The sequence below is a fragment of the Pyxicephalus adspersus genome, chromosome 8 (genome assembly GCF_032062135.1).
Source record: "Pyxicephalus adspersus chromosome 8, UCB_Pads_2.0, whole genome shotgun sequence".
NCBI lineage: Eukaryota > Metazoa > Chordata > Amphibia > Anura > Pyxicephalidae > Pyxicephalus > Pyxicephalus adspersus.
In genome coordinates, this window is record NC_092865.1 from 43,972,071 (window position 1) to 43,984,182 (window position 12,112).

The 12,112-nt window shown below is 39.7% G+C and overlaps 1 protein-coding gene across 13 annotated transcripts in view; it reads left to right on the plus strand.

The window, feature by feature from the left end:
- Positions 1-12,112, plus strand: part of LOC140336854 (plasma membrane calcium-transporting ATPase 2) — an 82,278-nt gene that overhangs the window by 50,963 nt on the left and 19,203 nt on the right. For 8 of the 13 annotated variants that reach the window (XM_072420246.1, XM_072420249.1, XM_072420254.1 and 5 more), the window contains exons 4-16: positions 2,336-2,593; positions 2,716-2,841; positions 3,533-3,658; positions 3,921-3,953; positions 4,827-4,922; positions 5,781-5,822; positions 6,542-6,706; positions 9,096-9,310; positions 9,400-9,642; positions 10,461-10,702; positions 10,784-11,018; positions 11,441-11,620; positions 11,703-11,790. In XM_072420246.1, coding sequence (XP_072276347.1) covers positions 2,336-2,593; positions 2,716-2,841; positions 3,533-3,658; positions 3,921-3,953; positions 4,827-4,922; positions 5,781-5,822; positions 6,542-6,706; positions 9,096-9,310; positions 9,400-9,642; positions 10,461-10,702; positions 10,784-11,018; positions 11,441-11,620; positions 11,703-11,790 — 2,049 coding nt within the window. The remainder of the gene's footprint in view (positions 1-2,335; positions 2,594-2,715; positions 2,842-3,532; positions 3,659-3,920; positions 3,954-4,826; positions 4,923-5,780; positions 5,823-6,541; positions 6,707-9,095; positions 9,311-9,399; positions 9,643-10,460; positions 10,703-10,783; positions 11,019-11,440; positions 11,621-11,702; positions 11,791-12,112) is intronic. The other 5 variants (XM_072420256.1, XM_072420252.1, XM_072420257.1 and 2 more) reach the window with 3 other exon arrangements.

Sequence of the window (12,112 nt, forward strand, 5' to 3'; positions counted from 1 at the left end):
ACTTTAAATAATTGCTACTTCTGTTATTATCTATTTGCATATTTTTCTTGGCTATTTACCATCTCTTCCACAGTCTACAACAGCAAGCAAGTGCAAATTATTTTCTGTAAACTCCCATTAGAGTTACTCATCCCCAATTAGGGGTATTCAGCACTTCCAGACATAAAATCCTCAAAGATGCCATGTAAGCAAGATTTGCATTCAGCATTGCTGAGTGAACTGAAGGATGCTGTGTCCAGATTCAATGTGGCTTTTCTGAGGAAATAAAGTGGGTTTACCTTGCAGGGTTTTTTCTGAGTGGAAGAAGTGCTCTTCTTACCACAGGCCTAAAATGGTGGTTACCTTCTGCTTTATTTTCATATAATCACAGACTATTCTATCTTTTATTATTACAGTTTAGTGTTTGGGTCAGCATTGTGGTCTAAGAAACCACCAAATGATAGTCTAGGTGACTTAGGTGAGAAGCATTGTGGTGGCAGCAAACATTACCCAAAATATTGTCTAGGTCAGTGGTCCGCGGCTCTGGCCGGTGCACCCCCGAGCGGGGGCAGGAGAAGGACCCCACTGGGGGGGCGCACTGGCCAGAGCCACAGACCATGTCCTCCGTACCAATCCCTGGACACAACCTGCCCACTCTCCCATTGCAGGCTCAGATCTGTCATAGGAGAGTGGGCAGGGTATGTCCTGATGACATCACTACGGGGAGGTTTCTCCTCGTTTGATTGACACGTGGCTCACAGCGCACGTGCAGTCAAGAGCCGGAAGTTTTAGTGGTCCGCAGGCCTGAAAAGGTTGGCGACCACTGGTCTAGTTGACCACAGAAGAAGATGACTTTGGTGGAACAAAACTATCAACTAATAGTCTAGGTGACCTCACATGAGGAACACTATTGTGGAAGAAACCATCGAATGATAGTCTAGATAACCTCAAATGAGGACCACTATGGTGCTAGAAACCATCAACCAATAGTCTAGGTGACCTCAGATGAGGAGCACTATGGTGGAAAAAACCATCCTATCATAGTTTAGGTGACCTCAGATGAGGAGCATTGTGGTGGAAGAAACCATTGACTGATAGTCTATGTGACCTCAGATGATGAGCACTATGGTGGTAGAAACCATTGACCAATGGTCTAGGTGACCTCAGACTAGAACATTAGGAGATGTCAGGACATTCTAGCCTAATGTTCATAATAATTTCAGCTGTCTTATATAATGTTGTATCATCGCAGGTTCTTAATATAAAAGACTGAATCTGTACAAAGACTGTGTGATCAGTTTCTCATTTTCCCATAATGAGTTCATCCACCAGTTGTGTCACCTGACATTTTGGTAGAAGATGCCAGTAAAATGGTGTTGCCAGGGGAACTTTAATACCAGCCAGGCACTGCCTGAACCCCACATAGAGCTGGTATTGGGAGAACGTGCAGTACACAATGAGAGAACATGAAAGGAAAGTACCAGGAAAACATCAGTAACAGCACAATGTTTTTTCTGTTAATTTAATATTTTTCATTTGATTTTTGTAATAAATGTAAATATTTGTGGACTATCACTGTAGGGAGTTTTAGATTTCATGTAGCTTAAAGCCTCCTACAGACGTTGGATATCAGATGATCACAAAAGATTGTTTCTTGTGACATATGAACAAACGAGCGTTTAACACACAGTGCTGTTCTATGAACAGAACAGAAGGAGAAGGAAGGGAGGGGAAGGACAAGCAAATGGCACCCAGCTGTGTTCTCCTAGGAAAGCACAGCAGTTGTTCCCAATAAGTTATACCTTAATCTTCCAAGGTATTAAACGACATGGGGGGACCACTGTACACATGTCAGATTATTACTCAAGATGATGACCATTTGTCTCAAGTGACAATCATCCGATGTGTATAACATAGCTTAAAGCTAAACCATTCATCTCTGATATAATTCTTACAATGGTACCCCCCACATTGTTCATCAATCCACGCTGGCAGAATAATGAACAACCAATTAGGAATGTGCATTTCTTTGGAGGAGAGCACAGTGGGGTGCCACTTGCTCGTTCTCTGCCCTCCCCTTTTAGCGATACAAGAAATGTAGTATTTTCAATAAGTAATATGAAAGCCATAGACTTACATTGTCAGAAGGAGCAGGTATGTAATGAACAATTACGGCTCCCTCTATGTATATAAGTCAGACTTTACATAGATGCAAGTTCTATTAAACACTATAACAAGATCATCAAACCTACCATTTCTACAAAAAGGCACCAATGAGAAGACCTATGTAGGTATTGTGTGACCTCTGTCTCTCTCCATGGAGTATGCAATCATTCAAGTTTTCTGTTTCTTGCAGGTTGTGGTGGAGCAGCAGCTGGGGCTGAAGATGAAGGTGAAGCAGAAGCTGGATGGATTGAAGGTGCTGCTATTCTCTTATCTGTGGTTTGTGTTGTATTGGTCACTGCCTTCAATGACTGGAGCAAAGAGAAACAATTCCGAGGACTCCAGAGCCGAATTGAACAGGAGCAGAAGTTTACTGTGGTCCGTGGAAGTCAAGTCATTCAGATCCCAGTTGCAGAACTTGTAGTTGGAGACATAGCGCAGGTGAAATATGGTACGTTCTACCCATACAAAATATTGCTGCTTTGTAGGCGTGATATTCTGTAAGTGTGATTGAAGCAATGACCCTATAAAGACCTTGTTGTCTTCTGTTTTTTCTTTGTATTTATCCACCAGGTGACCTTCTTCCTGCTGATGGGGTTTTCATACAGGGAAATGACCTGAAAATCGATGAAAGTTCTTTAACGGGAGAGTCTGATCAGGTCCGCAAATCTGTAGATAAAGATCCAATGCTGCTGTCAGGTAAGGACAGACTTCTTGTCAATAGCAGATGTATCTCCTATCCTTGACAATAAAGAACATTCTAGACTTGTACCCTGCATATGGCGTAATATCATCATTCTACTCACTCACTTACAAGAAAAGAAACCCATACGTATGCTGCCATTACCAAACTCTTCTTTTAAAATAAAATTTAGTCTGCTTGTCGTAATGGGCCTGATTCATTAAAGCTTTTCAAGGCTGGGGAGGATACACTTTCATAAGTGAAACTGGGTGATCCAGCAAACCTGGAATGGATCTGGTCCAGGATTGCAAACATTTGCTAACAAATAGCAAATTATTTTTAGGAAATCCATTCCAGGTTTGCTGGATCACCCAGAATTACTGATGAAAATGTATCCTCTCCAGTCGTGGGGAACTTTAATAAATCAGGCTCAATAAACCAGAGGCTTCAATATTTGTTTTACTATGACAGGTATTCTGATTGTGAGATCCAACCCCACTTTGTGCTCTATATACTGGTTCCAGGTCCAAAATACTTACAACAGAGTTTCTTTTTTTAGCAAAGGTTTCTGTCAGTTTACTTTTTTGCTTATTGAAATATATATAATGTGTTTCCTTACTGATGTGCAGCCCCTGTGTTGTCCTCTCATACTGTCACGTCTCCAGACTTCTATACAGCCTATACAACAATATCCCATCTTCTGCCTAGGGACTCACGTAATGGAGGGCTCAGGAAGAATGCTTGTCACGGCTGTTGGTGTGAATTCTCAAACTGGAATCATTTTTACCTTGTTGGGGGCAAGTGAGGCAGAGGATGAAAAGAAGGACAAGAAAGGTCAGTAAGCTTAGCTCAGGTTGGTTTCCAGCACTAAGTGGTGCTGTCATGTCTCACTATGTATTTGTAGTTCTGTGTTTAGTTGAGTCTGTCAGTAGAAATCTGTAGAAACTGCTGTGGAGGTGGATAAGTAAAACTCAGCAAATCACCATTAAATCATTTTATTTTCTTATTGTGCTGCCATAATTTCCTCCCTGATTCCCATGAAACATCTCTGCATGTTTAACATCTTCCTTATTTTGTTTTAATCATCGTCACACAGGAATGAAAATGCAGGATGGAGCCAATCCACCAGGTATATGTCCATGGACGTTGCCCCTACTGTAGACAAAACAGAAAGTAGTCTTTATAGAGATATCCATTACTGTCCAGCTCTGATTCTATTCCATTCAGTTGTGCAGATTTGTGAAATAAAGAGCAATGGTGCAGATTAGGTAAATTAATATGGATTGTTCACATAGCAAAGCAAATTGTCCCCTTAGGCTTAGCTTGGAGAAGCTAATGTGCAAGAAGAAAAAACTGTTTTTGTCTCGATTTAGTGTGATGTTTTTAGTGAACTATCACCCTATTCGCTAAGCTAAGTGAGGTATCCATTGTAGGGTGATAATTCACGATGAGTGTACAGTCAAAATTCTTTTAGTAAATTGCCTCCGACCCATCACATTCCAAGAACTCGCACAGTCCATTGAAGATGGTATTACCATCTTGGTTGGGATTCTTGGATCATGTTAGAACCGGCTGACGGTTTAGGCAATAGATGAATGAATGATGAGGAAGGGCGCGGAATGTTCCTCCCAGCCAATCAACTTTTCTTCAACTTTAGTATTGGCATACAAAAGTGTGAACGGAGATTAGGTAAAGAGAACCAGTCTTCACTTCCAACTTCAAACATTCAATCTGGGGAACCAGTTAGTTATTTTTTGATTCCCCTGCATCTAATTTGTGAACACGTTTTCTTCACCTCACAATAAATTGACCTTTTGACAATTTGTTTCTGCCATTGACGCTGACCACTTATTGACCAAATATTGTGACCCTCAGACACACTCGACCTGAGTTGCTGCACAAATATTTCTTTCACTCTTTTTGTGCTCATGTTTTCATGCAGTGATTTACTTGCTTTCTTGTCATTATTTTCATGTTCTTTGTTTTTTGGAATTTATCACAGTCGGTTCCACCCACCCATCCTCTCATCCTCCTGCAGCTACAGATGGGGCAGCAGGGGCAAACGTCACTGATAATGCAAATGCCAACTTAGTGAATGGTATGTCAACATGCAATTTTCCCACAATCCATTGTTCCATTTTTTCATCCTTTTTCTTCTCTCTGTAGACCGCAATCTGTTTATAGATATTGTTGGTTAGGGATGTGCTCTGGACTTGGGGGAGTTTCTAGGTATGAATAGGAACAAGTAGTCATTCTATAAACTATTCCGCTCTCTTCTCACTTGTTTTGAGGTCCATAAGTTGCCTGTTTCAGGATCTGTGTCTAATAGTCCTCAGACAGCTTCTGTCCACCTTACATCATCAAAAAAACATCAGCCGTACATGATGCAAACTTTGATGGTTGTGTTATTGTGGTGTGGCAGGAGTTAGTTACATGTTAAGGTTCAAACTTCATATTTCTGTAACTGAACAATAAAATCAGGGAACGACTTACATGGAAGAACATAAGCCCTGTGTACTCTACTTCAGTCCTCTGTTTTCCTTCAGTGTTCTTTGTAACCTTCCTCATCTATCCTAGAAATTTCCCCAACCTTCATTTAGGAGGAGCACAGACTGGTAATACATGGGACAATAGAAGGAAGATTAAGAATTATGTTGTACAAAGTCTGAGCTAAGAAATTCAACTTTCTGTTTCTGTGGAAGGAGAGCCATTTTTGTCAGATAATGTGTAATTGTATACAGGTGGGATAAACATATGGATGAATATATAACTTATTTTAAAGCTGGCTGTTACTAAATCAAAGTGACAATAAACCTTGAAAAATGAGAAAGTGATAGGACATCACCGATATGCAGGAAATCCATGTTTGTCTGTAGTTGCTCATTTGTCTTGTTCTTTGTTTGGTCTGATGTTTCATGTTCTGCTCTTTGTTGTCTGTTGAACTTCCACTGTGTAGGCAAAATGCAAGATGGGAATGTGGACAGCATCCAGAACAAAGGTAAATTGTGTGCACTGGGTGGGGAGGGCTGCATAATGCACATCCAACCAAAACAGACACGGCACAATCCACAGGATTTCTTCTCTCCCTCTCCTTCCCAGATGTCTATTCTTTTCTCCCCATCTCCTCCCCATTTTTACCTTCATTCTCTGTTTCCTTCTTTTTTTCCTATATTCTGTTCTTTCTTTTACTTTTTGTCCATCTTTTTTCCTCTTCCTCTTTCATCTTCCGCTTCTGCCCCACCCTACTTTCCTTTTTTTCCGTCCTAGTCCCTCTATCCTTCTTCTCCTCTACTTTCTTATATCTCTTTTCCTTCTTACCACTATCCCCTCTATACACACACACTTTCCTTTACTCCCCCCCCATCCCATCTCTCTATCTACCAATTCATCTTTCTTTTTACAATTGGGAATATATATGTTCCTTTAGCTGCTCTGAACCCATATTCATAGCAAACTACAATGCAATACACATTTTGTGTGAATCATAACAGACAGGTATTTGTAGACGCTCTGTACAGAGTTAAAGGAATGAACATTTTACCTTTCCTTGTTTCAGTTTATATGATATATTTAAATTCACAGGTAAAGATCTGTAAATGCAGCAGCACTGTGCAATGATAGTATGAGGGATGTGAGATCCTACATTTTAATATCTGACCCTAGGCATGCCTGGTCCATACACATCACGGCACCAATCACTTCTTTCTTTTTTTACAGCCAAACAACAAGATGGAGCAGCAGCCATGGAAATGCAGCCCCTGAAAAGTGCTGAGGGGGGTGATGGAGATGACAAGGACAAGAGGAAAGCAAATCCACACAAGAAGGAAAAGTCAGTCCTACAGGGCAAGCTCACTAAACTGGCAGTGCAGATTGGTAAAGCAGGTAGGTGACTCTGGGGTAATTATACAGTACAGTGACGCTAGCAGTGTCTGATCATTAGTATTGGATCCTCCCAGCAGTAACTATACTCACATATACTTGCCCAGGAGTAACTGCATTCACACATGGCCCAGCAGTAACTCTGTTCACACATTGCCCAGCAGTAACTATATTCACATATTGCCCAGCAGTAACTATATTCACATACTCCCCAGCAGTAACTATACTCACACATTGCCCAGCAGTAACTATATTTACATATTGCCCAGCAATAACTATATTCAGACATTGTCCAGCAGTGACTATGCTCACACATTGCCCAGCAGTAACTATATTCACATATTGCCCAGCAGTAACTATATTCAGACATTGTCCACCAGTAACTATAGTCACACATTGCCCAGCAATTGCCCAGCAGTAACTATATTCAGACATTGTCCACCAGTAACTATAGTCACACATTGCCCAGCAATAACTATATTCAGACATTGTCCAGCAGTGACTATGCTCACACATTGCCCAGCAGTAACTATATTCACATATTGCCCAGCAGTGACTATGCTCACACATTGCCCAGGATTAACTATATTCACACCTTACAGAGTTAGGAATTTTGTGCTGTAGGTTGGTACTCGAGTATGTTTCAGGACATATGGGCACAACCAAGTAAATGTTTTTGCTTTCTGACCTCCTCTCAGAATCTCATCCGGATAGCTGAATCTAGATCCTAATATTGTCTGCCCTGTAGAATTCAGATCTTATAGTATTTTTACAAGCATTCTTCAAAATGAAATCAGGAAAGCTGTTTATTGCTTTCAGAACTATTCGCAAAATAATCCCATATACCCTCCTTTAAAGGGGAATTCCAAAGACCTAAATTAGCCTGTTGAGTTTACTGTACATCCTGGTATTCAACCATTTAATTATGCAGAGATGAAATCAGGTGTAAGCTTTTACAAAACATCTTTATTGTCACAAAAAACCCGGATCCTCCCCTGGGATATTCCAAGGGAATAAAAAACAATCGTCAGCAATCATTTTGCAGGTTGTGCAATAAATAATCACAGTAGTTTGTAGGTAATATGTCCTCCGTATGTGTCTATGAGTATCTGAATGCGGGTACAAAACAAGTCCTCACTTATTATATAAATAGTCCATGTGATATATTGCATGTTGTACTCTACACTACTCAACACACGAGATGCAGGAGCAAGGTAATGAAGTCCTTCTAGTAATTCTTCTTTTACCCATACAACTCTCACTCCTCATCCAAAAGTGAAATGTCACAGTCATATCCCACTGAATGTATCTGGAACGTGGTTTCCCAAACTTTGTTACAGTGTTCCTTAAATTTGGGAACTTCCCATAGAACTGGAAGAAGTTGCAGGTAGGAGCTGGATCTGTCTTTACTGATTTTGCTGACGTTCCCGTTTATCTTAGAAAAAAGTGCAGTAGTTAGCTTTTTTTATTTATTTATTTTTTTTTATTCCCACAAAATAACAATGTTACATATCTACCATAGCATGCACATATATAATTCAGATATGGACAGCTTGATTGTCAACACATCAGGATAAGGATGATTATTAAAAAAAAATTTAAAAAAAATTGTAGTCTGATGAGCAAATTTAGTCACATGAGTTATAAAAATCCTTTTCTAGTGTTAGAACTTTGTGAATTAAGTCTGTATGCAAATGTAAGCTATATGAACTGTCTAACCAGAAGTGCTATATGTATATATTTTTCCTGGAGAAATCTTAGTTCTGTTTAATGTTGGCCACATGATCGTTAGTATTGGCTTTTATTGAATGACTTCAGCTGATCATTTCTAACTCTGATTCTTTCATTTGTATTTCAATTAATTTTTATTGGGATTATCAAACAAAAAAAGGATGATACAAAACAAGTATAGCACAATATTCCAGACATTACAAAGGAACTGCTTCATTCTATTACAATGCTGTTTAAAATGTAATATTGCTAACACGAATAAGACAGAAAATATATAAAGTAAAGCAACTGAAACAAATCTCAGTCTTAAATACAAAAGTGTTATCAGAATAGTTAAATCTTACAAAGAGTATGGAAACATTAAGAACAATGATGTATATAGAAGTGCCATGAGGGGGGCATGAACCAGTGCGATATTACAGGGAGCCCAGGAAGAGATGATGCTTTCATTTAAGGAAAGATGATTTGGCCCCATGGTGACCAGGGAGCCTGGAGCAGCACTTTCTTTAGAAGAGAAAAGTACTACAGGTATAGCCCTTTATTTAGAATTCCCATGAGATCTGATGGTACAATGTAGGTGGAGGTCCACTTCAATATAAAGCCCATTTATTTCAAGGTATTGGGATAACTCATCATCTCTGTTTCTATTTTTCTCATGTAGGTTTGGTGATGTCGGCCATCACAGTGATCATCCTGGTCCTTTATTTTGCTATTGATACATTTGTTGTCCAGAAAAGACAGTGGCTTCCTGAGTGTACTCCTATTTACATCCAGTACTTTGTGAAATTCTTCATCATTGGTGTCACTGTATTGGTTGTAGCCGTTCCTGAGGGTCTCCCCCTAGCTGTAACCATTTCTCTGGCATATTCCGTTAAGGTAAGTCACTTTATTGACTCCTGTCTAGTGTTCTGACTAATGACCCCAAGCTGTTTACTGACAACAATATGATTGGTACTTTATTACAGAAAATGATGAAAGACAACAACTTAGTGCGACATTTAGATGCCTGTGAGACTATGGGTAATGCCACAGCAATCTGCTCCGATAAGACTGGAACCTTGACCACCAATCGGATGACTGTGGTTCAGGCCTATGTTGGAGATGTCCACTACAAGGAGATCCCAGATCCTGATGCCCTTCCAGCCAAAACCTTAGAAGTTCTAGTGAATGCCATAGCCATCAACAGTGCATACACATCAAAAGTCCTGGTAAATTCATGATGCTGTTTGTGGGCTAAATGTCACAGGGTCAAGCTATCCCCTTTTTCAATTCTAGGGCTTTGTGTTTCTGGACATATTAAAAAATGAGGTCCTTAGCAGGTCCTAAAATGATTTGTTATTTTGTCTAATACTTAAAACCTTAGCATTGACTTTCTTACTTACACCTGCTTTCTCTCATGAATATATTTGTCATATGTGATTAATAGATAAGCATATACCATATTATAAAGGATCTTTGGATGTAGTATTAGGGTAAGCTAGGAGCACAGCAGACATTGATTGCTGTGAGGTTCAGTTTTTCTAATTGAAAGGATTATGCCTTCTGGTAATGGATGAGTTTTTGCTTTGGTATCTTCTGTAAATAAATCTCAGCTTGAGTAATTGAGTTATGTACACATAGAAAATCATAGCAGGGCTAAAAAATGAAAATAAGCATACAATTCTACATGTTGGCCAAGAATGGGGTTGCTAAGTAATATTTTTGTAATGAATACTGTATTTTTAAGTCCTGGCCATAAATTAAACAAATAAAAAACACAAATGATTGCTATAATTGGCTATATGCAGCACTGCAGATGCTTGTTACTTATAATTATAACACAATGCTGGATTCCTTCCAAGTATGTCAAATCATTGATTTCCCAAATGTTGCTACATGAATGGACATTATCCAAAAGATAAATGTAATAAAATGTTTTCTTAGTGCTCCAATGGTTAGCTGTCTGTATATTATGTATATCTTACTTAGAATAAAAGTTTTCATCAATTTCTCATCACTCATTTAAACTTTCAATCTTCTTGCTCAGCCAGACGAAAGGGACGGTGCCCTCCCACGGCAAGTCGGCAATAAGACAGAATGTGGTTTGTTAGGATTTGTGCTGGATCTAAAGCGAGATTACCAGACCGTACGCAATGTTATCCCTGAGGAGAAATTGTACAAGGTGTACACCTTCAATTCTGTCCGTAAATCCATGAGCACTGTGGTAAAACTGGAGGACGGAAGCTTCCGGATGTACAGTAAAGGGGCCTCGGAGATCATTCTTAAAAAGTAAGCCGACAATTTGTCTAATTCCACGATGACTTCCCAGGCACCGCAGAATTGGTGACTTCATCATCTTATGTTTTGTAGGTGTTCAAAAATCCTAAATGCAGCTGGAGAGCCAAGACTTTTCAAACCGAGAGATCGAGATGAAATGGTAAAAAAGGTGATAGAACCCATGGCTTGCGATGGACTCAGGACAATCTGCATTGCATATCGGGATTTTAGCCAGAGTCCAGAACCAGACTGGGACAATGAGAACGATATAGTGACGGATCTGACATGCATCGCTGTTGTTGGTATTGAAGATCCAGTCAGGCCTGAGGTAAAATGTGTATTGTATTGTATGCGTACACTGATTGGAAATGATTTCCTTTATTAGGAGTAAAACCCTCATCATCTTTTTGACTTGTTATATTAGTAGTAGCATTATTGTGATTACTTTATTGTAATACTTGGAACCACAAATTGACCAGGTTGACTCTCTGCTCTGAGGTTGACAAACCTGTAGCCTTTGAATCCTAGAGGAGATGGAAGTAAAAATGATGTCAGCTAAAGCAAGGATTGGTAATACAGTTTGACATCCCTGGTAGCATTGTGAAAATTGATACTTATAGAGCCTGTAAGAATCTGTGTTATCTCTCAGACCTCAATCAGTGCCTGCAAGAACATCATTACTGCGTTTTTTTAACTGCCTAACTTCATATTCTGCATTTATTAAGGAAATTCTGATTGGTTCCTCCTCAGGTTCCTGAGGCGATCAGAAAATGCCAGAGGGCCGGTATCACTGTCCGTATGGTGACAGGAGATAACATTAATACAGCACGTGCCATCGCCATTAAATGTGGCATCATACATCCGGGAGAAGATTTCCTCTGCATTGAAGGGAAAGAGTTTAACAGGAGAATACGCAATGAAAAGGGAGAGGTACGTCAGTCGGAATACATGAACACTGATGAAGATTTTGTAGTAAATGTCACCTTGTCACAGAGCATTTATCTGTCTGTAGATTGAACAAGAGCGTATTGATAAGATATGGCCAAAGCTGAGGGTTCTGGCTCGCTCATCTCCTACTGACAAACATACATTGGTGAAAGGTAAGACTGTGCTACTACTGACCTTACTGACACATATACATAGGTAGGACCATGATCCTACAGACACATATACATAGGTGGGACCATGATCCTACTGACACATGTACAGAGGTGATAGGAAGGTCATGATCCTACTGACAAACGTACATTGGTGAAAGGTAAGACTGTGCTACTACTGACCTTACTGACACATATACATAGGCGAGATTATGATCCTACTGACACATGTACAGAGGTGATAGGAAGGTCATGATCCTACTGACAAACATACATTGGCAAAAGTTAAGACTGTGCTACTACCGACCTTACTGACACATAACAT